The sequence below is a fragment of the Conger conger genome, chromosome 1 (genome assembly GCF_963514075.1).
Source record: "Conger conger chromosome 1, fConCon1.1, whole genome shotgun sequence".
Lineage (NCBI taxonomy): Eukaryota > Metazoa > Chordata > Actinopteri > Anguilliformes > Congridae > Conger > Conger conger.
The window spans coordinates 32,056,898-32,084,268 of NC_083760.1; the positions used below are offsets into that span (position 1 = coordinate 32,056,898).

At 43.0% G+C, this 27,371-nt stretch overlaps 1 protein-coding gene across 3 annotated transcripts in view; it reads right to left on the reverse strand.

Moving 5' to 3' along the window:
* The window catches only part of LOC133107594 (ephrin type-A receptor 7-like), a 93,184-nt gene that overhangs the window by 39,462 nt on the left and 26,351 nt on the right, over positions 1-27,371 (reverse strand). For all 3 annotated transcript variants that reach the window (XM_061216597.1, XM_061216590.1, XM_061216583.1), the window contains exons 4-5: positions 22,118-22,273; positions 14,770-15,105 (exon numbers count right to left, since the gene is read on the reverse strand). In XM_061216597.1, coding sequence (XP_061072581.1) covers positions 14,770-15,105; positions 22,118-22,273 — 492 coding nt within the window. The remainder of the gene's footprint in view (positions 1-14,769; positions 15,106-22,117; positions 22,274-27,371) is intronic.

The following is a 27,371-nucleotide window of genomic DNA, read 5'->3' on the forward strand; positions in this document are numbered from 1 at the left end:
GCCCAAAGTGTCCGAAAAGCTCTCCAAAAAGGATTACTCACCCTAATGCTTTCTAACCGACCTGCATCACATTTAAAATGTAACTTTATTTCTTTATTCCTAAACTGCCGTCACCTGAATATGATTGTGCCATGTTTTACATTAGTTTGGTACTGAAATGACCATTTACGCAACAATAAGAAGTAGTTCAAGACAACATCCGCCTAGGTATAGTCCCAGCAAGTATATAGTTTTCTCAAAAATGGCTGAATGGATTACGAAATAAACTTCAACCTAAGTCAGAAAGTCATAGCTTCATAACCAGGTGGGATATTTGGTTCCATAAATATGTCTGTATAGAATAATTTGAAAAACAAACTTATAATTCCACCAAACTGGAAACGTGCCGGCCAAACGTCCAATAAAACTGAGCAAAGAAAAAAAAACTATGCGTTTCTTCATGCAACTTATGAATGATATTGTTTTGTTCACATTCTTTTACATAGAGTAATGGTGCTTTTTATTGTCTGAGTCTGTGGCCATGAACGTGGCGAGGATGAGGCTGGATTTCTATTGCCCTGCTTTGCAAATAAGAGGCTGATAAGTATATAAACTGCTGTTCTCATTAGTGGAAAGTCTTTCTATAAATACGAACGCAACAATACTTTGGGACATCGACGACTCAAACACAAGGGGGCAAAATGGATTAAAATGGGTTAAAGGCATTTTAATTCACGTGAACACATTATTTTGCTCATTGCCTGAGACACCGCACTGAGGAATCACTGAGTGGAATCCTGTCAATTCTTTGATTGTGCCTTTCCCAGTGTTTCTGCAGTTCACAATAGTGTTATTTTGAAAAAGTCTTTTTTTTCTAAGTCAAGCGATGGATTAGCTGACATTATTGCTGTCTGCTTTATTGCTGAACAGCATTAATTTTTTTCTTGCATGAATTTTTCCTTCATTTTCATTTCAGGCCAGACTTCATTTTAGACGTTATCCATTCCAGTATAACATTGCGTATAATTAGTAAAATACCAGCTCCTAGTCTCTTGCAAGCAGATATCAAACACTTTGAACATCTGACTGAATTTTCTCTGTTCTAGGAACTGACAGCTTTTTTTAACCCGACAGCTTGGCAAAATTGTTTCGGGTGCCAGAGTTATGAGAATCCCCTTGCACCTAAAGCGCGGCTTAAGAAATATTAGATAGGAGACCTTGAGTTCACAGCTGTGTACAGGAGTGGGGGAGAAATTGCTAAATTCCAGGGACTGCATCCAGACTGGGTGTTCAAAGCACCCATTAAGGAGGACCGCCATTAAGGTCAGCTATTTACTGCGTTGGTCTCCTTTATCTGGCCAACAGGAAATGAAACGTCACGTACCTTGACCCCCCTGGGTTGCACCCAACAGCACACGCCCATCTGAGTGAGCGGTGTTGCAGATTAAACACAGCGTGTGCGACTGGAACATTGGCGATCATGGAAAGGGCACCATACGTCACAGTAGCATGCCTTAATCTGAGCTGAAACACTACACTCACAAGGTGAATCTGCACAAACAAGGATAGGAGAGGGGACATGCATAGCAAACAACCGCAAAGGTTATTACAAAGAAAGAGCACGGCTATTCACCATTTGTGTTGATTTGTTTCATCCTGAGCACTTGAGATATCTGCTCTCGTTACATACCTTTTGGTACCTAAAGACAATAAAACACACACTCACAGTCCCTATCACAGCAAAGCTGCACTCTTTATGAAGCATTCTATTATTTGGACACAGTCATAACAGCTTGGCAAGCTCAACAAAGCACTTCTTCTTTATCATTAAAGCTTATACGTTTGCAAATTAGTTGTTAGTTCCGCTTCTTTCCTTCATAATATTTACAGATATCTTCAGGAAGAGGCTGGATTTCAGAGAAAGTTTCACTTTGTTGTGCCGCAGCAAAATCACTGAATGACCAGAATGTTAAAGAATAAAAAAAATCAGTTTCACAGAAATCTAAATAATTAAACACATCTCCCAAATTTCTTTTGAAAGTCAACATGGAGCACAAGATGAAACTGAATAATAATTGTTGTAAAATAATTTTAACTTGGATACATTGTTTGTGTTGTGTTTTGAAGCCATTTGAAGCCAGGTTCAATACTGCTCAGCAGGAAGTGATGTAGAAGTAACCTTTACAGACAAGCACTTCAGAGTCATTCCAGAAGTGGGGGTGCAAAACAAGGATAGATAGATCATATAGATGTCAAAAAAAAAGTACAGGAGACATCTCAATGAGGAAACACCCGTGTCTCTCCAACTCCAACTCACTCACAAAAAACATTACAGGTCTCTCTTACATTTCAGGATAGTGATACATTCTAACACTGAAGTAGCTAGCTAAGATAAGAGTTAGTCCATCCAAGTTACTTAGGAGCAGTGGGCAGCCCGGGGGCGAACTATGGTTCTGAGGCCAGCACCTTGGTCAAGGGAAATGGCAGGAGTATATCTGGAGGAAACCAGAGTACCCAGAGAAAACTCACGTGAACACGAGGAGGACATGCACACAGGGAGAATCCACAAACAGAACATCATTCTTGTGAGGCTACAGTTCTAACCACTGTGACATCGTGTCAGTGTTACTACCTATCATGATGATCTGTCAATGATCACCCGGATCAGCTATACTCAGTTGCAGCCTCCTACTGTCCAATCCTCCACATATATTTCTAATCCTACTGACCAATCCTACACCACTGATTGTTGTCAATCACATGATTTGCATCAGAATTATTTACAATTATTGTCATTATATAAACCGGACGAAATAAGGATGACAACGGATGCAATTTGCAATGCTTATTCAAAAATGTTTCAGAATTAGCCTGCCTGTGAGCTAAAGTAGTGCACTGTTAATAATTAATCCTTGTGTGATGGTATGATGTATGAATAAAAAAATGTCATACATCAAGGGGAGGTCCAGTAATCTGTTCATGTATTACACTCACGTAAGAGTCGGCACTTCGCCAGGCTGTCAATCTCCATTAAAAATGGATATTGAGATTTAAATGAGGCAGTTGGATAATCTGCCAGGCCACTTATGCAGGATGAGGTTATGCATTATGTTATTAGTGTAGATGGAATTTAAATTCATTATCTAATTACATACTGGCAAACAGAAAATGAGGGATGTAGGACCAATTGACATTACTAGCATTCTCAACATATTACGCTTTGAAAGACAGCAACGGGAATTAGTGTTTTATGCCCAATCAGGAAAAGATATTGATTATTTACTATGTGTCTGATCAATAGGTCAATGAAGCAACCCAACAGCCTAACAAATACCTGTTAAGTGCATGTAGCTGTATGTAACAATAAATGAACCAGGTTCATCTTAGCTAATATTAGCTTACAAGATAACTAACCATAGCCTCCTTCCAGAAAGTGAACGGTGAACTTAATAAAGCAAATTTCAATGCAACATTTTTGTTGCTACTGTAACTATACTGCCGAATAACTTCCGGGTACAGTGGTACCCATTGTTCTATGAGTTATTAGCGAGCTTTAAGCTCTATGGGAATTGGATTTTATCCAATCTCGAGACTGAAAACGATCTACGCAACGCCATCTTGATGGCCAATCAGGGCAAAGATGCGCTTTAGCGACCGAATTTACATACGGTGGCTATATAAGCGACATCGCAGGCCGTCATTCTTTCTTCGAGACAAATTTTCAGCGAAGGAAAGAGACAGGGCCTGTGAAGCTTAAAGCTCGCTAATAACTCATAGAACAATGGGTACCACTGTACCCGGAAGTTCTATTTCTTTATTAGCTTCACTTTAAGCTCTATGGGAACCCTATAGCCCACGCCCTGTCGTCAACATCAGCCCCCTGATGCAGAACAACAGGCGATGGCAGTGATAGCCAATCAAGAGGGGCTCCCCTCAATAGCCAGCCCTTTTTTATGCATGAAAAAAAGGGGGACTGTATAAACCGAGGAGCCACAACCATCCCCAGCGCTCGGTTCATGTAAACCAGCTACCGAATACCCAAGCCGGGAGATGGCCAATATAAACATGCACGCCTCTAGCTACCGCGTAGAGGCGTTGCACATAATGTGTTTGAGCAGCAGCTACGTCCGATTGGACGCTGAGCTCAGGACTGCATGCGCCACCGACGGTGTCGATGCATCCAGCAGATAGAAACGCACAAAGGCGCATGGCGAACTCCATGACGCCGCTGTACAAATGTCCTGCACACTGACCCCTTTAAAAAGTGCCCGAGAAGCTGCCATGCTTCGAGTAGAGTGGGCGCGAACCTCCGACAGAGGGGGCAAGCCCATACACTCATACGCCCAGTTGATTGCGTCAGTAAGCCAATGGGAAAATCTCTGTGCCGTAAAAGGTTTTCCCTTAGCAGCAGCACCATAACAGACAAACAGCTGATCTGCTTGTCGAATAGGCTGCGAACGTCGTACGTATATCGACAGAGCACGCACTGGGCAAAGTTTATGCAGCATAGCATCCTCCTCATCGTCATGAGGAGGGGGCTTGAAAGCCACCAGGTCCAATACCCGTGAGCGGAAGGACGTGGTGATTACCTTCGGGGTAAACGCAGGGTTCGGTCTCAGCACGACTCTGTCAGATCCTGAAAAGGAGAGACAGTCCGGGTGCACAGACAAGCCGCATAAATCGCTTACTCGCTTAGCAGAAACTAGCGCAGTAAGCAGCGCTACCTTAAGGGACAAAGCTCTCCACTCAACGCTCTCCAGCGGTTCGAAAGGAGGGCTGCACAAGGCTTTTAGTACCACCGTTAAGTCCCACTGCGGAACACGGGGTGGGGCCACGGGTTTCAGACGCCGGACGCCCTGGATAAAACGCTTTACCAGGGGGTGGGCAGCCACCGTAGAGCCACTATAGCCAGTATGGCACGCAGAAATTGCGAAGACATACCCCCTTAACGTGGACAAAGATAACCCCTTATCAAGTAGGCTCTGCACAAAGTTGAGCACTACGGATACAGGGCACACCAGGGGGTCCTGAGAGCGTTCAAGACACCAAGTCTCGAAGGCCTCCCATCTGCCTTTATAAGCCATTGTAGTTGAGAGCGCGAGCATGCTGTATAGTATTTACAGCTGCCTCGCTCAATCCCATGTTCACGAGCCTGCTCCTAACAGGGGCCAAGCCGTGAGGCGCAGCCTGCTTGGGTGGGGATGAAAAATGGTCCCCGCCCCCTGAGACAGGAGGTCCCGGCGCTGGGGAAGTCGCCACGGGACGTCGGTCAGCAGCAGGGCTACATCGGCCATCCACTGTTTGTGCGGCCAATCTGGCGCGATCAAAATCAGGGGTTTCCTCTCCTCTCTCGCTTTGGCTAGTACCTGCGGTACCAGACCAAAGGGAGGGAAGGCATAAAGGAGGCCCTTGGGCCAGCAATGGGCTAGCGCGTCCACTCCCAGTGGGGGCGAGCCGGTTGCTGTCATCGCAAACCATAATGGGCAATGCGCATTCTGTCGGGAGGCGAATAAATCCACTCTCGCTTTCCCAAAGCGTGACCACACCTCCGCTACCACGAGTGGGTGAAGACACCACTCTAGGGGGGAGGGACCGCCCCGAGACAAGAGGTCTGCGCCGCAGTTCAGCTGCCCCGGGACGTAGAGCGCCCGTAAGGAGCGAACTCGCGGGTATGCCCAAGTCCAGATCCTCACCGCCAGCCGGTGTAGATGTGGATATTTGGTGCCGCCCTGTCGGTTTACGTAAGCGACTGTCGCTTTGTTGTCGCTTCTGATTAGAACGTGTCTGCCCCGAAGAAGGGGTTCGAAACGTTGTAATGCAAGCCATACTGCTGTGATCTCCAGCACATTGATATGAGGCAGAGGAGGGTTCCACAACCCGCTCGCCATCATTCCATTGCAGACCGCCCCCCACCCCTTGGTGGAGGCGTCTGTGTATACAGGGACATGAGTGGAGATAGCGCCCATTGGCACACCAACACTCAGCATTCGCCCATCTCGCCAGTGCGAGAGTGCTCTCACAACCGACTGCGGAATGCGAAACAGCTTTGCGTGGTCTCTCATTGGATCGAAATGCATTCGCTTGAGCCAGAGTTGCACCGGTCTCATGCGTAGCAATCCCAACGGAACCACGGCGATTGCTGCCGCCATTAAACCCAACAGGCGCATAATCGTGATTCCACTGATGCAGCGACCTGGGAGAAATCGGCAAGCGTGGCCTCTCAGGGAAGCAATTCTCTCCTGAGAGAGACGCGCCGTCATTGACAATGAGTTCAGCCGGAGCCCTAGGTACTGAACACACTGGCTCGGGGTGAAAACACTCTTGTCGCGGTTGATGGTGAAACCCAATCCTACGATGTGGGTTATCAGCATCTCTGTGTGTTTCGCAGCCAACTCCCTGGAAGGGGCTAACACAAGCCAGTCGTCCAGATACGTTAAAACACGTATGCCCTGTTGTCGCAACGGGGCGATAGCAGCCCGCGCCACCATTTCGAAGGTGCGGGGTGCCAGGGACAGACCGAATGGGAGTTTGGTAAATTTGTACGCTCTTCCCAGAAAAGCGAAACGAAGGTACTGCCAATGGCGCTGTACAATGTTCACATGGAAGTAAGCGTCTTTTAAATCTACGAGCGTGAACCAGTCCCCTTGGCTGATTGAGCTCATTACGCGCTTGTGCGTTAGCATCTGAAAACGTCGTTTCACCAAATGACGGTTCAGAGCTCGCAGGTCCAGTATTGGTCTCACACCGCCGTCTTTCTTTGGAACGAGGAAATAAAGGGAATAAAACCCTCGGATTTCGTCGTGTTTGGGGACTAGGCGGATCGTGCTTTTTGCCAAGAGAGTCTCTATCTCTTGGGAAAGTGCGCTGTTTAGATGCAGGGGCATATTCGTTTCCCTTACTCCTACAAAAGGAGGAGGGGGGACAGCGAACTGTAACGCGTAGCCCGCTCTGATTACAGTACTGAGCCATGGCGTCAGCTTGCACTTCCGAGTCCAAGCACAAAGGTTGAACGCGGACCTGGTTGAAAGCAGTGCAGACTGTAACACGGGCTTCTGAATCTGCAGAAGCCCGGCTCTTAAGTGGGGGCGGGGTCGAATTCGAGCCAGCGACCTGGTGCTTATCTGTGATAGGCCGACGTAGAGTCCTGGCCGGCTTTGATTCTGAGCCGGCGAGGACTCCAATACTGCCTGAATGTCGGGGAAAAAGGCCCCTTTTGACTGAGAAATCACCAAGCGCTGATGCCAGCTTTGAGGCAGAGGGCAAGGGAAATGTTTGTGTAACAATAGGGGGAGTGTGCTTCGTGACTGTAAGGGCGAAACTCGCTCCCGAGTAGGCGCTAGTAAAGTCAGTGATACAGGAGGGGTGTCCGGTCCACTCGACCGGATCGCCTCTATGACACTCTCCCACGGAGATTCAGGAACGCTTCTGGGCTTTCGATTGAGGCGGGTGAGCCCTGGGTGCAGCAGGGTTGAACGGCTTCGTCCAAGCCTTGCCGCTAGCAATAGTGGTAGCGTCTCTACGGCCACCGGGCTGCTCCTCAATTGAGCGCCGGGCTGACGACACAGGAGTGCGGCGAGTCTTAGACCACGAACGGCGATCCTGGCGTCTTGCATCTGAAGCAAGAGGCAGGTGCTTCTGCAGTGGGTCTCTCCTCATCCAGTCGCTTAAACCTCGCTATCGCTTCGGTCACCGCTGGACCGAAGAGACCGTCGAGAGAGACTGGGGCATCGAGGAGGGGGACCTTGTCCGCTTCAGGGAGTGCCGAGTTCGCTAGCCATAAGTGCCGGAGAGAGGCTACACTCCAGCCCATAATCCGTCCAAAATCCTGTGCCAACCCCTGGGTGAGGTGCAGGATTGCGCCCGCGTTCTTCCTCAGCTCGGCAGAAACATCATCTGCGAGGGAGGAAGTAAGGGACTCGATCAAGTTCGTCTGTGCTATCGCTAGGATAGCAAGATTGTTCGTTGCATCGGCGCCTTGGGAACCGCAGATAAACGAATGTTCAGACAAGGCAGCTGATATCTGCCCAGACCGAGTGGGAAGGTTAGGCTTCCTTGCGCTCCACCTTGCTGTGGGGGCGAGGAGATGAGTAGCCAAGGAATCTTCGAGTCGCGGAACCCCCTCCGTCTGAAGCTTTTGTCGGCCTGACACCACCGTGAAAGGCGAAAAAGACACTACCGGGGCTTTCGTAGAGAAAGGCTTATCCCAGGTTAGCTGCACGTAGTGCTGCACAGACGGGCAGACGGGGGTCGGTTGCACACCGTGCCTCGGTGTGTCGCGCCTGTACACTGGAGCCACCAGCTGGTTTACAGGCGCTGCAGGAGGAGGGGGCCTGGGGAGCTCCGCTCTGGTCGCCGCCGCTTTCATCACGACCGGAAAGTCTTTCAACAGGGAGGGGTGGTGCTCCAACTCACCTGTCGCCGTTGGGATAGCGACAGAGCCGGAAGGCTCCAAACTGTCGTCTGGAAGCATCTCCTGGTCACTAGAGTGGAGAAGGAGGTCGTCGTCCTCGTCCCCAGAGCTGTTAGCGAGGGTCAGGAGCGCCTCTTCCAGATGGGCCGTGTCAGACGGAACCCTGCCATCGCGCAGGTTCGGTCTGTCCTCCTGAGAGTGCATGGCAAAAGGCTCCGGGAAGTCAGCCCAACTGGCGTCTTCGCGGTGCATGCTTGCCCGGCGCAGTAGCTCCTGCGCCCCGAGTGCAGCGCAGGCGGTGCAGGTCACCTTAGTTAAGGCCGCGAGAGCATGGGTCTCGCCGAGACACATAACGCAAGCAGTGTGAGGGTCCGTACCCTCCACGGCTGCGTCGCACCCTTGGCACCGCTTCATGGCGAATCTTCGAGCTCGACGTCGTCTAGCGAGGGCCTTTGAGTCAGGAAAAAAAGGTCCTTCCTCACAGCGGCGCGTTTCTGCTCGCAGACGAAGAACTTCGGCGTGGTAGAAACGTAAGTCTCCAGCTAGGTTGCTAACCTTGCGCTGAAAATTTGAGAAGAAAGAATGACGGCCTGCGATGTCGCTTATATAGCCACCGTATGTAAATTCGGTCGCTAAAGCGCATCTTTGCCCTGATTGGCCATCAAGATGGCGTTGCGTAGATCGTTTTCAGTCTCGAGATTGGATAAAATCCAATTCCCATAGAGCTTAAAGTGAAGCTAATAAAGAAATAGAACACTTTTCTCATAGCTCTCTATACTCTGTATTGTACATTTTGTCTGTGTGCATTATCAAATGTCTTTGAGTAGATGGCACTAAACTGAGACTTTTTTTAAAGTAAGGGTCAAAAGTGGGGGTTCAACTGATCCCCTGCCCCACCTGCTTCAAAAAATCGAATTCCGGGCTGTTATTCAATTTATCTTTTACCTCCCAATGACTCTTGTATGAATAATGAATAATTAAGTGCAGTTGTCTCAATAATTCATAAATGCCTTGCTCCAACAATGTAATTATACATTAAAGAAATGAAATTTGAGCAAAGCAATTCTGACATTGTTCTCATTTCATGTGGTCATATTGATCGATTGTGGAGGTAATCAAGGAACATGAGTGAAATACAGTCAGAAGGCTTGGCTGCAGAAACCCTGCTTGCAAATGCTTTAAAACATTCCAGAATTATCAGTTTTGGGGAGTGAAATGTGCGCATATATAGCAACAAGTAGGTCATTCCCCTTTTATTTGATATGTGTTGAAATGTTGAAATATCTGTATGACATATACAATTCTTATCACCTCAATATAAAATGAAATCGTGAAGTGCCTTCTTTGTTAACAAACTAGTGAATTATGTATATACATGACTGTATATGCCAGAACTGATTTTGCACATGGGAATACTGAATATAAAAGGGGCCATAATCATATAAACATAAAAATAAAAATAAAAATTTCAATCTTATGACTTCCAGGCTAAGGTGAAATAAAAACATTGGTAATGATGTGAACAGGCCATCACTGCATCAGGCTTACACACTCCTCAAAAAAGCAACAAAAAAAAGCAAAAAACCTGCCATCCGGATGCAGTTTCTGTTATGTCTATATCACAAAAAATAAAAGCAACACTACATTTAACACCAACTCATGGGGGGAGAAAAACTAAAACTTCCATCAATGACTCCTTCAACCAATAATGAGAAGAAATGCTTAAAGGCATACTATGCAGGATTTTCACCTTGAAAATATTATAAAGGAAACATGCTCAGTTATTACGATCATACACTCACAACCTGTGTCCATTTCTGCCCAATACCTTGCTTGTCTAGTTGTATTTGTTATTCTAAAAACTTCTTGGACCACTTTAGTTTTGTACTTTATTTGAAAATTGTGTCCAATCCACTGAACTCCATGATCCAATAGAAGGAGGGCAAGAGGAGACTTGTAGGGATTGACTACTTCAGTGGTGAGTCTGACCAAAAATAAAAGCGACAATGAATTAATGTGTTTGTGAGTATGCATGATTATGTTACATAATTGTGCTTCCTTCAAGGCAGGCTTGAGGCAGACTGAAATCCACCGGTGTTAGCAATGGCTAGTATCACCACTAACAATGTTTAGCTAAATACTAACATGAGTAACAAGAGGCAAACTTATATACTTATATTACATATTAGACCGTGATTTTCTCAGCTCATTGCTATCACACTGTAGTCTGCAGCCAGAATCATCTTGGAGGTGTCGACAGGCGTGGTTGACAATGGGGTGTAGACATTTTTGATTTGTAAACAAAGGGCCGCATAAAGCCCTAAGATTCTGCATAGTCTGCATTTAATGCCTTCACCATAATGCTCACGACACATTAACTGGAGAGGAGGAAATTATAGAGCCAACTAAACTAAAGCTACATCACACCGGAAATAAATGACCTTGCTGCCTTCTCAGGGAGCTCTGAACAAAATGTTCATTTTGCAGCAATGACAAGAGTGGTACATGTCCTTTTGAAAAATAATGCATGATGGAAAATACTGTATGTAAAATCATTATTGTAATGATTAAATTACTTTGAAAGAGCTGCTGAGTAAGGAGACAATTATTACAAAGACTGCATGATTATGGCTGAGCCCCCCCCCCCCCCCCCAACCCTAAACATAACCCCCCCAAACCATGTATTTTCTCATTTTTTTATTTTTTTTAGTAAATCTAGAGAGAGGATGGTTCTCTGCCGGAAAACGGTGGATTGCTCCCTCCGGGTTGGGAACGAGTCTTTGCCCCAAGTGAAGGAGTTCAAGTATCTCGGGGTCTTGTTCACGAGTGAGGGTAGAAGGGAGCGTGAGATCGACAGGCGGATCGGTGCAGCGTCAGCAGTAATGCGGGCGTTGCACCGGACCGTTGTGGTGAAGAAGGAGCTGAGCCGGAAGGCGAAGCTCTCGATTTACTGGTCGATCTACGTCCCAACCCTCACCTATGGTCACGAGCTTTGGGTAGTGACCGAAAGAACGAGATCGCGTATACAAGCGGCTGAAATGAGCTTCCTCCGTAGGGTGGCCGGGCTCAGCCTTAGAGATAGGGTGAGGAGCTCGGAAATCCGGAGGGAGCTCGGAGTAGAGCCGCTGCTCCTTCGCGTCGAAAGGAGCCAATTGAGGTGGTTCGGGCATCTGATCAGGATGCCTCCCGGGCGCCTCCCTTTGGAGGTTTTCCGGGCTCGTCCAACTGGGCGGAGACCCCGAGGGAGACCCAGAGCCCGCTGGAGAGATTATATATCTCTCCTGGCCAGGGAACGCCTCGGGATCCCCCAGGAGGAGCTAGAATGCGTTGCTGGGGAGAGGGACGCCTGGAATACCCGGCTTTGCCTACTGCCCCCGCGACCCGACTCCGGATAAGTGGGTGATGATGGATGGATGGATGGATAGAGAGAGGATGAGTCTCTTCCTGTCAAAGTGAATTTAATATTTTTCATTGTGACATTTTTTGTAAAAATAATTCAACAGGCTAAAACTGCCAGTCTGTGACTGGGGGAATGTGAAGACTGAGCTGCTAACTAAATAATTGCTGTAAAAATCTATCTAGTCTCTAGAACCAGTGGATTACTCTGCATTTTTTCCCTTATTGAAATTTGCTTGTCTTATACAAAACAGATATCAGCTATGCTTATGATTTCTCTGAAACTTTTTTTAGCAAACCATAAGCTAAGATAATTGACTAGAGACAAAATTATAAGAGTATGTGCATTAGCAACAACACAAACAGTGAATGTTACTGATACAACTAAATCCCAAACCTGTATACTGATGGTTCTTGTCTGACTTATCTTGCCATAATGAACTGCACACCGGAAAAGAGATATAAAAGGGGAAATATGTTTTCTATGGAATTATCTTGTAGGCAGGGCATGGTCACATTTCATTATACGTTTATATACATGCCTCAGGTTTTTCACATGGAACACTGCTGGAATAACATGTAAAAATTCAGACCGATAATAGTCACTGTAAAAGCTTTATATCAACTGCATTTCTTCTCCTTTCTCCTTTTGCTTCTTGTATCTGAACCAGCAGCCAATAGTTTTCCACATTTTTGCCTATGCCAATTTTCATGCCTATGGCAGAGGCCGCACAGCCAACCCCCGCAGCCTATTCCAATTCTGTGTTCTCCACAGTCAATTATCTGCCTCAAAGATATGTGTGCTCTCCCAAATAAATATTAATGACTGCTCTGGAACTTAATCCTAAACATTAGCATCTGGAAAGAGACACAGCCATGTTTACAAGAGTTCTGTAGGAGCTATGGGCTACGGAGCCCTCTCAGCCTGCCGGATGTGGAAGCTGCTTTGGCGTGAAAATTGATTGATATTCCCTTTGTGCAGCTTTTCATCTTAACTCTTCCGAAGCGCTGCAAGCTTTACAAAGGCAAATTTACATGTCCTACAGTGAATGGAAAATGAGAAGTATATGCAGAACAGGAGTTATTACTGCTCATTAAACTGCAGAACTGAGATAGCAATTACGTTACGGGGGAACAATAACCATCCGGTACCATGGAGGGAACCGATGAAGTTTTTTGTACTTTTTTCATGTCGCCCTTGCCAGCTACAGTTAGGATAATTTAGGATTCTGGGTGGTGGCATACGGATTTGCTGGATTGCTATCTGCACTGACTCCTGGTATTCCTGTCTTCTCTTCCCAGGATAATCAAAGAGCCTTTTAATCAAAGAGCCAAAGAGCATAGCAAAAAGTCAATTTTACCTTTCCAAAGAACAAGATTTGATCTTCTCCCAAGGTTAAGGAGTTCTGGACAAGCAGGTAAGGCTTGCAAATGATGTGGTTGTTCGAACCAGAATGCATGGGGGTCTTACGACAGGTCAATAGTGGAAACCGTACGACAAGAATTCATGAATCTGTTACTTGTTGAGAGATGAAAGATGATTTGGGGGTGGTGGATCACTGACTAGTGGAGAAAAATAGCTGAAGATAGAGAAAGGGAATGAGTGATTGAAGGATTTTGGAGGGATTAGAAGACAGGGCAGAGGCCACACACTCGTAGAGGACTCCCAAATAATGGCATTTATGTAGGTATAAAAAAGTATGAAACATGAAAGGATCTTTATCAGGATCACCTGTCATCATGTTGTAACAAGGAGGCCACAATCCGCACAACTCCCATGTATGGCAGTTTACCGCATACCCATTCATCATCTCAGATTAGACATTCTGATCTGAGTAAAAAGAAATCGATCAAGGTTACAGTAGGGGAAAAAAATATTATAGACCAAGCTACTCAAACAAGTGTCTGGATTGAAACTTAGCCCCGGTTCTCAGTACCTAACCCTGATTTTGGATGGATTTCAGTGTTTGCAGGGCTATTCAATGCTAGTATTGGATGGTGGGTAGATACCATACTGGTTCTGCAGGCTTTTGTTCCAGCATGCTTCCAACTGAGAACGGATCACTATTTTGATCAAGAAATCACCATTTCAATTGTGCCAATTAATCATCCCCACAGACACATACACAATTCTATGAGTGTGGGCATCTGAAATAAATTAGTATTTAGGGGTACAAGGGCACAAGGAAAGCACAATATTTCTCTGCTTTACCAAATTGCATGTGTTTCAAAAGAGGCTGGGTTGAATTCCATCATTTACCAATGTTTTGAGAACAAATTGTCAGATAACTAGTCTGAATATTGCTGTTGAGGCAGACTTGATATTATTTTAGGAAACCCTCTCAATGCTCATGTATTTAAGCTGACCCTGCTCTTAAACCATATTAGTGGAATGTTATCTGTTTGCCCACTCTCCTGCCCCCACTATTATTTTATGGCTACATTCCACATTATGAAAAGAACAAATACCTTTCAATTTGAAGTGAGGATCTAACTGAAATCATTTATTGAAAAGATTCCAGCTTCGAGTGGAAACCAAAATGTTTTTTTTTTTACATGAAACACATGTTTCTTGAAGGTGCAGGTTGCAACTGACTGTATTTAACTATGCAGGCCTTCCTTGACATGGATGGTTTTTTTCACACAGACACTTCCAGGGAGTCAAGATAGTGGACATGTGGGGGTTGATATGCTGCTGTTGGTGTACAAAAAACATTTTGACATGTTGGATAAGTGAAGGATTTTAACAGTTGATGTGCTTGTGTTCGGTATTCAGAGTTCGGAATTTGGAAATTGACCATATTTCACAACACTTCCCCGACAAAATAAACATATTCACTGCTATCTTCATAAACATTTAGCAAGTTGGTTTGGTGATCACTGAACCTGCCAAACTGGTTTGATGAAAGATTAATACACTAGTTAATAAAAATTTGAGAAATACTGGTTGAATCCAGAGACCTAACCACATCTCATGGCCTTACCTGCTTGTGTGGTGGCCACCCTAACTGCCGCAAAAAGCCGCTGAGTCCGGCTGAGGTCGGAAACGCCGTTGACTGCCTCCACCTCAAAGGTGTAGTTGGTGTTGGCCAGGAGGTCCAGCACTGTCACGCTGGTGTCCAGCAGCCCAGCTTGCTGTGGAACAAAGCTAATACCACCACCGCAGGGCAAGCAGTCCTCCTTGGTGCCGCCACATTGCCGGCAAACCACCCGGTACGTGACATCGCGCCGGCCTCCCATGTCCGCCGGGGGGCCCCACGCCAGGTTAACTATGGACTGGTTGACCATGTAGACCAGGTCCTGAGGTGCAGAGGGAGGTCCTGTTACAAATGAAATGGGGATTAATAATTAAAGTGAGAATTCCTTCAAGGATCTACTTGGCAAACAATGGCAGGCAGGAACTCATCTTTTTGAACACCTGCAAGATTTTTTCTTTGTGTTTTTGAACTTTGATGCATAAACAATTCTTATGCCAGGGAATGGGTTGGTCCATGGTGAGTTTGTATTGTCAGCAGGCTGAAATCAGCAAGCCAAGCACCAGAAAAGAGGTTGATATTAAGAGACAATAATGCAATTTTTACTTAGTAGTGGAAATTCAGTCTTAGGTCTCCTTATCCTGTAAGCTTAGTTGAAATCCCGTACTTGTATGGGCTCCCTATAACCTGTGTATCAGAAAAGTGAGGCGCTCTGTTGAATAATTTTCCTGTATAGCAGTCCTCTCCACTGTCTGTTACCTGAGATGATGCTATTCTCACCCAACCTTGCCTGCAGCTCAGGGAAGCCATTGATTCTGATCTTCTGCTGTCTGCACATTGATCCTGTAAGCTCTGGGGCGAGCTGTTCTCTCTGCCTCGCTAACATTTACACCCCCTTCTCCCTTCTTCTCTCTATCTCTTCCTGTCTGCCTCCCCAACTTCCTTACATGGATCCACATCTTGTCGCCCTCAGTAACGAGGTGTCTCCATGGCATGCAGGAGCCCAGCTATTTTTTTTATAATGCACGTTCTGCACACCAGTGTTGTTTTCATATAGGTAGCAAGGCCAGCTGTCATTCAGGAGTCTCCATACATTTGGGGCTTGCCTGCAGTTCTGTCAGGGAGAAGCAAATGTGTGAGTCTACTTCTGCAAACTTTCTGAAGGTTAAATTCTCATTACTACAAACAACTTGCTTGGTTCCAGATCTGAGATATTAGGCTGAAATATGAAGCTGATGTTGAACCTCTTTGTTTGGTTACAGACCTTCACTGGTGAAATTTGCACTAACATTGGTGAGCAAAAATTTGGGCAACCCTGGTCAAAAAGCCTTTTGCAATTAATATCTAAGTGAACAGAAGTGAACTGAAATGGTACAACCTTAAACATGACACATTTCTGCCAATTTTTAAGGAAGATTACTTTTTATTACATTTTTTCTAAATGCTAATATCACATCATTTCAGCTCTGTATTAGGCAGCACATTTCAGCCCATGAACTGGTCCAACACATACATTAGCAAGTCTAGCAGGCCAGATTGGGGGATTGTGTTAAAATAAATAGTTTATACAAATCCATTAGATATTATGGGGCTGAAGAGGCTTTGTAATGCATACTTCAGGGAATCCATTACATTACTGCATTACATTATTGGCATTTGGCAGACGCTCTTATCCAGAGCGACGTACAGTTGATTAGACTAAGCAGGAGACAATCCTCCCCTGGAGCAATGCAGGGTTAAGGGCCTTGCTCAAGGGCCCAACGGCTGTGCGGATCTTATTGTGGCTAGACTGGGATTAGAACCACCGACCTTGGGTATCCCAGTCATTTACCTTAACCACTACGCTATAGGCCGCCCTGCCATCTTATTTACATGTGGGATTTTTACATGTTTAATAATTAAGCGCTATTACACCTAGTTAATGTACAGTAATGGCACTTGTAGCCAAAAGGCTTTGGCAGTTATGAAACAGGGTGCGTTTTTCACAATCTCTGTGTACACGAGAGATTGTGGCGGTGGCCTCCAAACCTTGCCCCCCCCCCCCACGCATCCACCCAGTGCACTCTGGCTTTTCTGTGTCTTTTTCTTCACCTTGCTTGAGTTTCACATTGTAGAATAATAGCAGAAAGCCAGCCGAAAACAGCTTTCTTCACCACTTCAATCAATTTACCAGAAACCTGCCGATGATCTTGTGTTTCAAAAGTTGTGTTGCATTGGCAGGGATCATTGGTGAGGACCATAGATTTCTGAGACCTCATGCATGGAATTGGTGTGGATTTCATCCTATTTTTTATCGTACAACCAGTTACTAAATAATGCGTACACATGATAGTGGTCCACCCTATTTAATCAGTCCCCTCACTTTGAGATTTCTGCCTCACCACTGTTTCAGATTTTGTCGAACAGTGCAGCGATTCACACTTAGCTTTTTTGTCTGTTGCTTTAACATATTTTAATGTCTCAGCTCAGTGAATGCCTTTGTCTCAGGAGCTTCCTTTTAATTATAATAATACAAGTAATACAAACGACACTAAGCGCATGTAGGCTTTCTTGTTGGAATTTTGTCTATATTTTTCACATATTGCCGTCACTTTTAATAAACTCCCGGTCATGTAGAAGAAAAAATGCTGATTGGATTCTATAGAAGCATACATCTTCCAAAATATAAGTATTAATTTAGTCATGTAAATGTAATGCAAAGTGCATTGTGTCTAGGACCTACAGGATTAAGGAGTATTAGCTAAATGGTTCAGCCCTTGATCACAGTGCTAAAATCTCCATCTACCATTCACTCATTTAGAAACATTTAGACTGAATACATCTGAAAAATCCAGAACCAACCAGCACAAATTTGCATTAACCTTGGAATAGCATTTTGGCAGGGCTGGAGGGACACCCACAGGGAAATTAAATCACTAATCCAAACAGCTTTTCCACTTTTGGAAGCACAGTACTACAAAGGTAAAGAAACCACTGTCAAACTAAATAATGCTTTTCAATTTTATTATTGGCATAACATTTGTAGTCACAGGAAGGAAATGCAATTTCCAACATATCAAATTAACATTTTAATTTGCATTATGAATGGGTTGTACTTCAAAGACATCAAAGGAAAATAAACATTAAATGAATTATTGCATTTGCATTTAAATTTTGGCATATGTGAGGTGCACTTAAGCAATTGCTAATGCATTCTGAAATTATGTATTTTTGATCACATTTTGGCACAATACATATTTGTGCACATGGCAAGTAAGTATGTCATTACAATTACACTAGCCAATTAACATTAACCTTAATATAGGGTTTGTGTGTCCATAGAATGCAGCCCTCAATTTAGTATGCTGATTAAAAAAAAAACTGCCAGGTTCAGTTTAATCCACTTCACTTTCTGTACAAATTATGTGCGTGTACAAAAGGAAACATAATAGAAAGGCAACACCTCCCTTAACTATGGTACAGAAAAGGAATATATGGATATGTACTGTAATTCTTACAATTATCTGAACATTTTGTCAGTGAGAATAGATTTTGGAGTATTGAGGGGTGGTGGTCCTTCAATATAGTATCATGACTTCACATTGAAGAAGATTATTTCATCCAACGAGAACTTGGATTAAAGATTTGGGAAAAAGTTTTTTTAAATATATTCTCTCTATGCTTGTTCTGCTTGTAAAATATCCAATCCATTGCTCATAGATCTAATACACATCTGGAAACAAAGCAAACTATATTCTGTTTGGTGCAGGTGAACTTCAGTTATGAAGTTCATGAAGAGATCTTGTGTGTACGTGGACTTTAAGCATATTTGTAGCCCAGAAAAGTAGACTCGCAAATGTTTTACACAAGGGTGAACTTGCAGTCAGTGATACAATCTCTAAACCATCCCACCCACCACCCCCAAAATCCTCTGCAGTCCTCTTAATCCCTTCACCACCTCCGCCTGTCACACAACACACAATAGCAACACTGCCCAGGAAAACCGAAGACACAGAAAGCTCCCACGGCACTGTAATTGTGATCTCTCAGGCAGAAAACAGCAAATTTATCGGCTCGAGTGATCATGAGTTACTATCGATGGGGACTGGAAACCATAATCAGTAAAAGTGAAGAAACAGTAACAGGAAGAATCAAGGTTTTTAAACTGCTTTCTGGGAAATCACAGATCAAAAATCCGGTTTAAAAAGAAGCATATTATTTACAGGCCAGCAACTGAAAGCAAAAGAAATTGAATGACTAGGGTTAGTTCCACGAAAAAAACATACTGAGCATGGTTCATTCTACTTACAGTGGGCTCCAGAATTATTGACAAAATGGACAAAAGTGCTGTCAACTAGTGCACGCAGACACGGGGAGAACATGCAAACTCCGCACAGAGAGGCCCCAGCCGACGGGGATTCGAACCCAGGACCTCCTTGCTGTGAGGCGGCAGTGCTACCCACTGCACCATCCGTGCCGCCGCTAGACAAATCACCTTTCAAATTTTGAAGATCTCCTGTAATGAGAATTCTGCATAGTTTTTTCCAATCAATGTCTAGGCAAAAGGACATTTGGAGATTCCAAAAGGACACATGGAAACAAAATTATATTATGAGTATAATGATGATGATGATGTATAAAATACTGTATTTTGCTTGCAACCATTTTTATCCTGGAAAAAAGTGTTTGGGCATTTCGCCCAACCTGTCACCCTCCCCCATCTCTCCCTCTCCTTCCTCAGACAGCAACAGTTTGAGAATATGATAAAAAAAGTATAATAAATAAATAATCACAATAATAACATATTGTATAGTAATATATTGATTCTATCAACAAGTCAAACACATTCCACAATTTCACATGCTATTCATTATTCGAAAGCAGGCTTGTTCCTTATTTATAATCATAGTGAAGAATAATAAAATATTTTGAAATATATTTTAGATGCTCACTGATATAAAATGGGGTCAAGTCAATGAAAATGCCAAAAGTGTTTTCACAGGCTTCCTCAGAAATATTCACTCGAGAACTCGAGAGGCAAGAGAGATGAGGAAGTCCTCAAAGGAAGTCTCAGCAAGTGTATTGAGAAGGCAACAGTTTCGTTACGCAGGCAAAAAAAATGCTGTGTTGTATGCAAGCCTAACAAACTATACATCCTTGGAAATGTAATGTCATTAGCTAAAATGCTTCTCAATCATTATTTCAATACGATACCACTGTATTTCTTGCTCACGGATCGGGATCATGCCTTTACTGGGCAACTGGATTATCCATACTGGTCAATTAAGCTTATATGTAGGCTCATCCTGTTCAAGAGAGCCTAAATAAAATGTAAATAATCGCATTCCTACCTACAAGCACTTTTGTAGAAGTATGCAACTGCGATACGGACAACAATGATAATTCCTCCAGAGATATTCCAAGTAAACAACTCTATATACTTAAATACTTAATCTCCATACTTAAACTGCAATCCTTGGGTTACTTATGGCCTCCCTCCCCATCTTCCTTACTGTCCATGGGGATAATATTTGCGTGCATCCTCTTCCTGGCAAGTCTGCAACCATTCTATATGTTTTACAAATTTTTATCATTGCCCTTGGTCAGTGGTAGGTTTAACCATTTTTTGTACCCATTACCCAACTTGTGATGGTCAATTGCCATCTGAATTGACAGTTATTTTGCTTTTCCCATGCCAATGGTTGACAAAGGGATATTGCATGCTGTTATGCAATGTCCTCATTTTCTATACTCTAGTGAAACAGGAAATGAGGGAGTGAGACAGAACAGTTGCCATTCCATCACATTGCCAATTTCACTTTGTATATAATTTCTGTGTATAGTTTTCCCGTATGTTTATTCATAAAATATTGATCATTATCCAGGTACAATAATAGTGCAATAAGTTTCATCTTCTCTGCTGAGGATGTTTTAGTTTCAGTTGTCTGAGCACACCTATTACTTTCTAACATTCAAAAACAGGATTGGGTCTCAAAGTTGTCTCTGAATGTGCAAATAAGGTAAAAGGCTTGTTTTGCTAAATTTTTGTCTAGATTGAGCAAGCTCTGATACAGAACCATAGATTGGAAACTTGCCTGTCAGTTTATACTGGATTAGTTTTATTTTGTCACACAAATAATAGTGCAGGAATGATAAAGTCTTAAAAAGGACCCACTAAGTCCAGACAAGATCATTCATATTGCTAACAATTTGTCGAAATCAGGGCCTGGAGGGTATCACAATGAATTCTTTTCATTATTGAATAAATTAAATAATCAGAGTAGTATATCCAAAATACCTATACTTGCGGTTATTGGAGTTGTCCATATGTTTTTTTCTGTACAATAAAAGAGCCTAGCACAAGAAATTCCTCCTCTTTGTCATCTTTGACAAGATTCCATTCTACCCTAAATGGACAGGAAAGGTCAGATTGACAACTGTGATGTTTCCAGTGTTAACCAAAAGAGGGATACCCTTGTGCAGAAGATCCGCTCTCTTGCACTAAACCAATGTTCATGGCGTCTTCCTCTTGGCTCTGTGACAGCTGCCATGACCATTAACTAGTTGACATTGCATGACTTTTAATTAAACTGTGCAGCATGACATGTACCGCCAGGTTTCAGGTGGCCTCAAAAAATCAATGCTTATTGCAAGTGGTATCGCAAATTATTTCTGTGAAACAGAATGTCCTGTATTGAGCCAAATTTTGTCCTAAAATTAATGTAGAAAACATAATTCAAATATATGTGACCCACACAGTGCACTGTGTTGCTATTTCCCTGGTAGAGCAGTTGTGTACGCTTTCCACCCAATGTGGGTGATTTGTGAATTGTGTATTTGGTACCTATATGGGTGTCACCGGTGAAAATAACAAATCTCAGAGAATGTGCTTTATTTTCATACCATATGGCAAGCCAAGCATCCTATAATGACCAATTGCATATCTAGCACTTTTACACTAACATCCAATTGGATGCTTTACTATAACTATGAAAATGCAAACCACTATGAAGTGAACCCCAATTAAACGGTGTACTTACTTCATTTAATACATCAATACATGGAAGCACTGTCTATGACAATACGTCATATATTGTGGAACTACACCATACATGTTTTAAATGCAATATAAATACATACATTCCTGGTAATGTGTATGTAACAGTATCATATATGTTGTTGGCTTTTAAAATGTATGTAATTTTTGACATTTGAAAAAGTAAGCAAACTATTAATTAAAAGGGGAAATAATGTTTTTCATTTCCCCAAGATCTGCTCTGAGACTTTGACTTTTGACCCTGGCTTTGAAACCCCTGGAATAGTCCACAATTTCTAGTCCATAAACCTTCCTGGTTTTGGGTTGGTCAGCCGTACTTACTCGTGCAGGCCATGGACGGGGGGTCAGAGGAGGCCCGGTGGTAGCCATCCTCACAGGCACAGGTCCAGGAGCCTTCCCTGTCATTGGAGCTATGGGCAGGGCAGCGGGAGCACTGCAGGTCCTGGGAAGATGACTTGTAGAACCCCCTGGCACAGGCTGTTGAGATGAAGGAGACAGGATCACGCACTGCCCCCACTCAGGGAAAACTGCACTGATATACCTCCTCACAGCCTTCATTTCGTAACAGGAAATAAAAAACAAGAAAACAAGAATTATACTGCAATTTGTGAGTGAGTGAGTGAGTGAGAAAGCATTAGCGAGAGTGAATCAATAAATTATTCAGGAAATGATGAAGTCCATCAGTGATCGAGTCACAAATCAATTGGTCAGTTATTGAAAAAGTGAGCGAATGAGTAAGAGTTAGTCAGTAACTACTGTAGGTGAGTCTATTGGTTGAGCACTGGTGAGTGAGAGAATGAGTCATTCATGCAGTGCACCTCTAATAAAATAAAATCTAGCTTCATCAATGACTTTGTCAATGCCAATGCCATTTTAAATCATTTTATGTTTGTTTCAAGCCTAACACTGTGGCAGCTGTTCACTTTGGTCATTTACACATTTGAAAGTAAAATGTTTCAAAAACAGGACAGAAGCAGAGATCTTCGGAGAGGTGGCCGCAGGTTAAGAGGCAATGCTGAGGCTAAATAGGGTTACTGAAATCTAAACAGATTATTTTGCTGTCCACCTTCAAGGGAAAAGCACGGATTTACTCACCAGCTGAAGATCAAAGAATAAAAACCATCCATTAATGACCCATCTAATGACTCTACACATAAAATTCCAAACACGCACACACACACACACCCTCTTGGTGAATGTGTAATGACACCATGGTACCCTGTTAGATAGGTAGACAAGTGCACATGTGCACGTATACATACACACACACGCACACAAGCACACATGCACACACACACAATATAACCTATACTTTAGAATAACCAGTTATTTCACACTGAATAAGAACTTGCAATTATAATTTTCCATAAAAAGGTACTTGCAACCCAAGACAAGCAAAGCTTATAACACATATTTTTTAATAAAAAATATGTACATCTAATAAACATTTACCCTGGGCTTATTATCATTTCATAAAAATTGGTGCTCAAAATGACAGATTGTACTCTTGTCCATTTTTGCCCGAATCAGCTTATTTGTGCACACCATAATAGCCAGAAAGATTACATTTCAGATTATCTTGCATCAACACAGGTTTTCTCAAAGCAGCTTACAACACAGCTGCCTGTCTGGGAACTAAACCAGTAACCTTCTGGTTAGGAGCCCTCCACTAGCAGTAATAGCTGAGACAGTGAAAACAAAAGCATCCAAAAGAAAACAGCCTCAGACAGCTCACACACAGACACAGTTTATCCCATGCCTCAGCGACCAACCTTGTCTATTGATGTGTCTCTGCAGCCTTGGGAGCTCCCCGAGTGTTCATCTAACCCCCCGAGGTTAAACAAGAACACGCAGGTCCTCTAATCAAACTGTTTCTGAGCCTGGGGCACAAGGTTGTGGGGATGGTAAACACCTCAAAGCCAAGCTGCTTTCCTCCCCCCTAAATGCTCAGCTTTGAGTGTAAACACTTTCGACTGGCACACACATTCCCATCTCAGCACCTAGGCCTTGCTTTATTTTCATTTTCAGTTTGTTCCATATATTTCATGTTTGAATCAAGTAATTATCCAGTTCGTTCCATATCTGTGGTGGTAATATGTGACTGCAAGTACTGCTACAAATCGCATGAAGCCCACACTTTCGTAACAAATTCAGAAGCACCTTGTGAAATTTGTGTTGAATGTCGAATCGACATTAAATAGTAAATAGTCATTATCCTTCATTACCATTCCATAACTTTGGTACATGTGTGTGACTTTTGTTTTTCATTTCACATGACCTCAATATTTGAAAAAGATAAGCATGGTCATACTTTCAACTGTTGGTACTGGACCGCGTAGGAGACACATCCAGCTAAAGTATCCTAATTTCCAAAATCAAACCTGGCCTTGTGCAGTGCTGCTTGGGGGGTGGGGGGGTGGGGGTGGTAATAGGTCGCTTAATCTCGCAGCCATCTTGAAAGATGTCAAACACTGTAGAAATGGCATGTCATTTAATGTTGTGATCCTTGTATGAAGTACCACATACTTATGCTGAAAAGAATAAATCCAACATCAATAAATACGAAAACTAAGAAAAAAACTGTGGGACTTACTTACAGATGCTGTCTGTAGCATTAGCTAATGGATCAAACATTGTTAAAATTGGTGTGCACCTTGTGGCTACAGTATAATGGAATAGCATTCCAAATGTGTCTGTCAGTGGTCATGTTGTGCCTCGTCCCTAATAACTGCCAATTGCAACTATGCCGTATTATTGTCTTTATGACCATGACCAGAGGCTGAACCTTTTAACTCATACTCCTGAAAAGGTCTCATTATGAACTATGTGAGCCTGTTCGCAAAACAAAAAAGTATTATCTTGCAGACACAGACACACACAAAAGGCTGTTTGTTTTTGTTCTCCTTCTCAGAATCTTAGCATTCCTGATTGGTGTCCAAGTATGTGAAATGGTTTGTTGAGAAATGCTAAACTTTGCAAAAAAAGAGTGAGATTCAAAATCTCAGCTGACATTATAACATATGATTTTCTAAAGGTTACTCTTCCTGATAAAGATTATTAATGTCGTTCTCTAACACCACAGGGAAATAATTTTGCTTGGTCAATGCAGGATTCTATTACAGCCAGACTGTTTCACCATGGGTCTGAAGCCACAGATTTACCAGTCATAAGATATTACTACTTGTTTCCTCTGAGTCAGTTTAATGAGACGTCCAGCACTCCCCATTAATTCTCAGATTAGATAAAGGAAGTCACTGTTTTTCACCAAGTGCAAAGATCAGCCAGGATTAAAATCATATCATGTACCTTTCTTGACAGATATAATATTTCATATGTTCTATGGCTTGTCATGCAATGGCTCTTAAAAAACATACTTTCTATGGCATTATGGACTATGCCTCTTAAAAACACATACATGAAACATTGGGCGATGATTCATGCTTCTGCATGATTCATAATTATAGCATACTAATTAACTGCAGAAATACCAGTTTGATATATTGCTACAATTTTCCAAAATATTGGTATATAGGAATGTTTTTAGTTGTATCTCAGTTATTCATTAATTAATTATTACATATTCTATTGCCTGTCACATACAACATATGGATGAAAGTACTGAGGCTTCTTAAGAGTGATGAGGCTGGTCTTACAGACAGGCAGCTGTCAGGGCCTCCCATACCTCTGGTGAACGATAGCAACCCTGGTCAAACAGCCTGAAGGAAGCCATTTATTGTATCTTGCAGTATATCTAACACCGCACCCATTTGCTGCCCAGGCAATAATAGCCTTTCAGGGGATCTCAAGTGGCTCAGTCACTCACCATGAGTGGAGGCTGGACTTTCCCTTAGACCAGACTCAAAATAAGTACATTTCAATGTGTTTGAATGCATCTGTTACTATAATAATAATAATAATAATAATAATAATAATAATAAACATTGTTTACATTGAGCTTTCAAACCACATCAAGAACAAATTCATAAGAGCAGAATGGGAAGATGAATAATAATGAGATTAATCATTAATTGTAAACAATAGTTTAAGACCTCATTATGATGCCACATGAAAGGAGTGACATGGAAATCGATGAACAGACTGTACTTCCTAGGTTGGAGTCGTAGCTTAAGTTAACAGATGGCTTTCCGCTGCATCAGGGACCCCTGCTACCAGCCATGCAAAAAATAGTTTTCCTCAATACAAGCTCCCCCTCTCATCTGGACAGTACCAGCTTTCCTCTTGTACGTGGGCAGGGGGTGTATTATGGAAAATAGTCTGACACATTGACAAGTACAGAATGAGTACATGTGCTACATTATTTAAATGTATTAATAATTTTGCAGGTTTTAATAATTTCACACGATATTAATACTATGCTTAGATCTTAGATCTGCATGAATTGGGAAATTAAAGGCATTAGGGTGAAAATCTTAACGTGACCCAGAGGCAATTGAATCTGTTGCCTTCAAAAGGGAACAGTGACCATCCCAAAAACACTGCTGACAGTGAAATCAACTGGAATGCACAGTGTAACATGTGACATTGTTTCACGTGTCTGGTTTCTCCAAACCATCTTATTTAAAAACACCCACACTTGCACGTGGGTGGAACACCATCTGGAATAGGACGCAAAATGTCAGCCCAAGAGACTCTCAAAAGATGGAGAAAAATCAAACATGCTATGGCAAATGGAAACTCATTAAGCAGCAATTAGTATTGTTTTTTTACACTTTCTGTCTTTTCCCTCCCAAACTGAAATGCCCTGTTGTATTCACCGATGATGAGCACAGGTTTCACTCCCACTATGAATTCAGGAGAAGGCAAGGTATACACGCATGTGATATCAAGCAGCTGCTTCTTTTCACACTGCAGTTCAGAAGTCAGACATAAGCCAGTGGACTCTGGGCTCTGTTTGTGCAATCAACATGCAAGTGGCAAGATCTAGCGGTAGCACAAGGCCCTGGAGAATTAAGGTGTGTCCAATCCAATTTTGATAATTTTGTGACTGTAGGGCAGCTGCAGGGTAGTTGTAAAAGAGCCAAATTAATGCTAATCAGATTTGCTGCTTTCTATCTATTTGAAGATATATTTAATTTTGGTACAACACAAGTAATTTTGTGGAGCTTAACCCATTTCATAGGCATAGAGTGAATACTATACATCAGCTGTCCCTGCTGACCGGTTATCAGTGTCTCTGTATTTCCCATTTGTCTGCCACCATTCATTTTCGAGACCTTACAGAAATTAATACTTTCAAAGCGCACACTAACTAGGGAGGACAATAAATCAATATAAGAGATTAAAATGTTCTGGACTAAAATGTGCTTTTCAGAGACCTGTTAATGTTCGCAAGTAATTGTGACATTATATTTGGAAAGAGACATTCCTGTTCAGGTTTTCGAATGTACATTTTCAGTAGATTTTTTACCAGAAAAAAAGAGGTCCTTAGAGGTCCTACTGCATCAAAAAAAACATTTCAAGCTCGGTTTTGAAACAGCTGGTCGGCGAGTTTAGACCAGCTCCCAGCGACCAGCTCAAGCAATGGTTTGAAACAGAATAGCTACCAGCACTAGCT